This window comes from Eimeria acervulina, genomic scaffold (assembly GCF_000499425.1).
Source record: "Eimeria acervulina Houghton genomic scaffold, Eah_scaff1323, whole genome shotgun sequence".
NCBI lineage: Eukaryota > Apicomplexa > Conoidasida > Eucoccidiorida > Eimeriidae > Eimeria > Eimeria acervulina.
In genome coordinates this window covers 1-4,316 of record NW_013550281.1, presented here as the reverse complement: position 1 = coordinate 4,316, position 4,316 = coordinate 1, and the positions used below count along the sequence as shown (strand labels likewise).

The window sequence follows — 4,316 nt, the reverse complement described above, 5'->3', positions numbered from 1 at the left end:
CAGCAGTAACAAATTAACAGCAGCAGCAGCAGCAGCAGTAACAAATTAACAGCAGCAGCAGCAGCAACAACGAATTAACAGCAGCAACAGGAGAGGTCACAAACAAGCAACAGCAGTAGTAATATTAACAAAAAAACAGCAGCAGCAGCAGCATCAGTAGCGGACAAGCAGCAGCAGCAGCAACAACAATGCAGTCGTAGCAGCAAGACTAAGGGTGGGCGTGCTGCAGCAGCAGTGGCGAGCAGCATGAATTAAACAGCAGCAAAGGAGTATTTTATTTCTTGCTGTTGTCTATATTTTATTTTTTGTCGTTTTTTTTGTCTCTATTTTGTTTCTGTGGCTGCTTCTGTTTGTCTCCTTTTGTTTGTCTCCTTTTGTTTGTCTCCTTTTGTCTGTTTCATCTATTGTCTCTTTTTCTGTCTCTTTTCTCGCTTTTTTCGTCTCCTTCTCTGTCCCCTTTTCTTTCTCTTTTTTAATCTACATTGTCTCCTTTTGTCTGTGTCTGTCTCCCTTGTCTCTCTCCTTTATCTGTCTGTTTATCTGTCTCCTTTTAACTGTCTCCTTATAACTGTCTCCTTTTTAGCTGCCCCCTTATAACTGTCCCCTTTTAACTGTCTCCTTTTAACTGTCTCCTTTTAACTGTCTCCTTTTAACTGTCTCCTTTTTAACTGTCTCCTTTTAACTGTCTCCTTTTAACTGTCTCCTTTTAACTGTCTCCTTTTAACTGTCTCCTCACCAGAGTGATGTCCCCCACAAGCGATAGCAGACAGAGACAGTCCCTCCAGTGTCTCCACTTTATGCGGCTGCAGCCTCAAAACAACAACTTAGGGTTTAGGGTTTAGGGTTTAGGGTTTGGTGTGTCTTTAAGGCGAGTAGAGGAGACAGTAGGAGATAGAGAGACAACAACAGCAGTAATTAAATACACCTCAGCGTACACCCAAACAAACAGCAGCAGAGGCAACAAGAGACAAACAAATAAACAAAAACAAAGCAGCAAGAAAGCCCTATATAGCAACAAAGGAGACAGCAACAGCAGCACAAACCCTAAACCATAGAGAGAAAAAAAGAGACAAAGACCGGAGAGACAGCTGCATGCACATATAAGGAGACACAACAACAAATAAGAAGAAGAAAGAGAAACAATAAACAGAAAAGAGACAGAAAAGAGACAGAAAGGAGATAGACACCTGAGGAGACACCTGAAATGCCCCACCACGTGGCGGTCCTCTTCGTCTCCTAAGCCTGTCATTAAACAAACAGCACAACAAACTGTCTCCTTCTTTGTTTGTTTTATCTAAACAAACGACAAACAAATACAACAATCTCCTCCCTTGCTCTACGTAAGCCAGACAAAATATTGTCTCCACAGGTGCGCCTCGTACTCACAGCAGCAGCAGCAGCAGAAACAGCAGCAGCAGCAGAAACAGCAGTATGCATCGTAAGGAACAGGAGCCACAGCAGCAGCAGCAGCAACAGCAGCTTCTCTAAGAGCAGGAGCGGCAGCAACAACACAACAACAACAGCAGCAGCAGCAAGAGCACTTGCAAGAGAAAATGCATGCATACACGCATGCACTCACCTAATCTTCCTGAGAGGCCTAAGCCGCAGGTGTATAGGGAGGTGTCTCCTTTGTTATTAACAAGAAAGGCAGTATGAAAAGCCCCACAGGAGACAGCAGTAACAAACATTTTCTTAAGTCTCTGCACTCTCTGAGGAGAGGATACAGTTAGCTGCTGCTGCTCCGTACTGTCTCTTAAGTCTCTGCACTCTCTGAGGAGAGGAGACAGTTAGCTGCTGCTGCTCCGTACTGTCTCCACTCCCCTGTGCTGCTGCTCCCCCCTGCTGCTGCTGCTGCTGCTGCTGCTGCTGCAGCTCCTCAAGCCCCAAACACCCGTGAGCAGCACAGCCCCAGGTGTATGCGGAGCCATCATTTAAAATGCATGCAGTGTGCTGCGCCCCACAGGAGACCTGCACCGGCAGCATTAAATAAAAGGAGGCAAAAGAATATTATTATATTATGTTAGAGGAAATTCATGAAAGAAAAGGAGACAGAAGGAGACAAAGGGAAGCAAAAAGAGACAGCGGGAAACAGAAAGAGACAAAAGGAGACAAAAGGAGACAAAAGGGGATTAAAAAGACAAAGGGAGGCAAAAGGAGACAAAACAGGAAGTATATACTGAAAGACGACAGAAGACAAAGAAATAAAAAACACAGGGAGAGACGAAAGGAGGCAAAGAGAAGAGAGAAGGAGAGCGAGAACCGCAGCAGACGAGCTGACAGACAAAGGAGACAAAAGGAGACAGTGCATCTCCGCTGCAGGGGAGGAAAGGAGAGAGCAGGAGACAAATATTGCAAGGACACAAAAACTAAATGGTTTAGGGCTTGGAGTTTCGCGGGGAGAGAAGAACAACTATTCACATCTGCTTAGACCCTCCCTAAACCCCAAACCCTAAACCCTAAACCCTAAACCCTAAACCCTGAAGAAAAAGTAGAAAAATTTCTCACTGCCACAACTGTCTTCCCTAATACAGGCCTCAGCAGCTTAGGACGCGGAGCATCAGCAAAATCTCCTAAGCCCAGCTGCCCCTGACTACCACAGCCCCAAACATGCAGATCTCCTGTTTGCGAGAGACAAGCAAAGTGCTTCCCTCCTGCAGCAATCGCTTGAACTCCAGCAGCAGATAAACCCTCAACTAGACGCAGTTGAAGGCCAGGAGAGCCCCCCCCTGAGGAGGTGGGGGCCCCTGCAGAGGAGGAAGCAGCGCCAGAGGGCCCCCCAAGAGACCCGGAGGGGGCCCCTTCCCACGCATTGTCGTCGCCTTCCTGAGGCAATTGCAGAATTCCACGCACAACGAACCCTAAACCCTAAACCCTAATCATCGCATGCAGGGGAAGACGCACCGGAGGACCCCAAATAACAACTCCAGATTTCGTGGCAGACTGGCCCATGGTGATTCTGATGTTGCTGCGCCTTTGATATTCTACTTGTTCGCGCGCGGAGTCTTCAATTTAGGGGTTGGTTGTGTTGAACATGCAGTCGTAGCTGCAGTTACACCGCAGGGTATGGAGGGGGGAAAGCGAGCGGAAAGCAGGGGAAAGCGGCCATTATTCTGCCGATCTCGGGTGCATTTACGATGAAAATAAACAAATAAAACTTCTCAATCAAGAGAAAAGACGAAAGAAGGTTATTTATTGCAGCTTTTCAAGGCCAATCGAGTGAACGCGCGGTTGAGACAAGAAAGCGTAGAACCGGCTAAATGAGCAGCTGTATTTCCTCAGCAGCTTGTAATACACGAAAAAACAACAATTTAAGTATAACGTTTGCCTTTTGTCTAAATAAAAAACAAATTACTGCAACAATTCCCCCTGGTTCGTCTGCAGTAGGCGGCGATGGTCTTCTGAACGCAAAGTCGGCGGTGGGTTGCGCGGGAGCGGCGGCTCGACAGCGGTGAAAGTAGCAGAAAAGGTATTGAAAATGCATTAATAAAAGCTAAATAAGTTAAATATATTTCTTTTTGCATATTGATTTCAACAAGGACACCCAAAGAAGAAACCTCGAAGACCAACGGGGCTGAGAGCATAGCAGACGACACTTTGTTTGCGGTGTTTGTTTCGCGACTTTCTTTGCATTTTTTCTGCAAATTCCAGTGGAATGTTATTACTAACACTTTTTTTGAGATCCGTTTTAATCCTCATCACTGTTTGTCTGCAAAGGTGGCTCTTCTCTCTCCACGATTGTTGTTACTCTTTCCTTTGATGCAACAGTTTCTGTTTCGGCAGTGTTTCTCCTTCTTTGTGTTGCACTCTACGCTTTCCTTTATTTATCGCCGTTTGCTTTCTATTGAATGGCAAATACGGAGAAGCCCCCAAAACAGAGAAGATGAAACGGGTATGATAGTAGAGAGGTTTCTTTTGCCTCTCAGCTGAGGACCATGGTGAGTTGCAGTCTAAGGAAGATGAACAAAAGAGAATTAAAATGTTTTCAAGAAACAGATGGTTGCAGCAACTCCTGCCGCCAGGCATCCTGGGCAGAGAGACATACATAACGAGGGGCAGAAAAGGGGAATGAAGAGAGGCAAAAAGACCGAGAAGACAGAGACATATTCTGTCTGAGACAGAGACGGCACATAAAATATGCATATATATATATATATATATTTACTATTGCCTAAGAAGATAGTAGATATATTATATCTATTATTGCTATATTATATGAGATACAATGTTTCAGGAACCAGATTCTGTAGAGAAAGAGGCAGATTCTTATCAGACGGTTAACAAGTGGACAGAGACAAATTGTATATAAGGAGGAACTA

General features: G+C 45.2%; 1 protein-coding gene across 1 annotated transcript; it reads right to left on the bottom strand.

Annotated features, from left to right (window-relative positions):
• Positions 1–1,692: 1,692 nt before the first annotated feature.
• EAH_00058490 (regulator of chromosome condensation RCC1 domain-containing protein, putative) lies at positions 1,693–2,949 on the bottom strand (the record flags this gene model as incomplete). Its single annotated transcript, XM_013397280.1, has 3 exons — positions 1,693–1,968; positions 2,506–2,823; positions 2,902–2,949. The coding sequence occupies 3 exons, from the start codon at positions 2,947–2,949 to the stop codon at positions 1,693–1,695; spliced, it is 642 nt and encodes a 213-aa protein (XP_013252734.1).
• Positions 2,950–4,316: the final 1,367 nt, after the last annotated feature.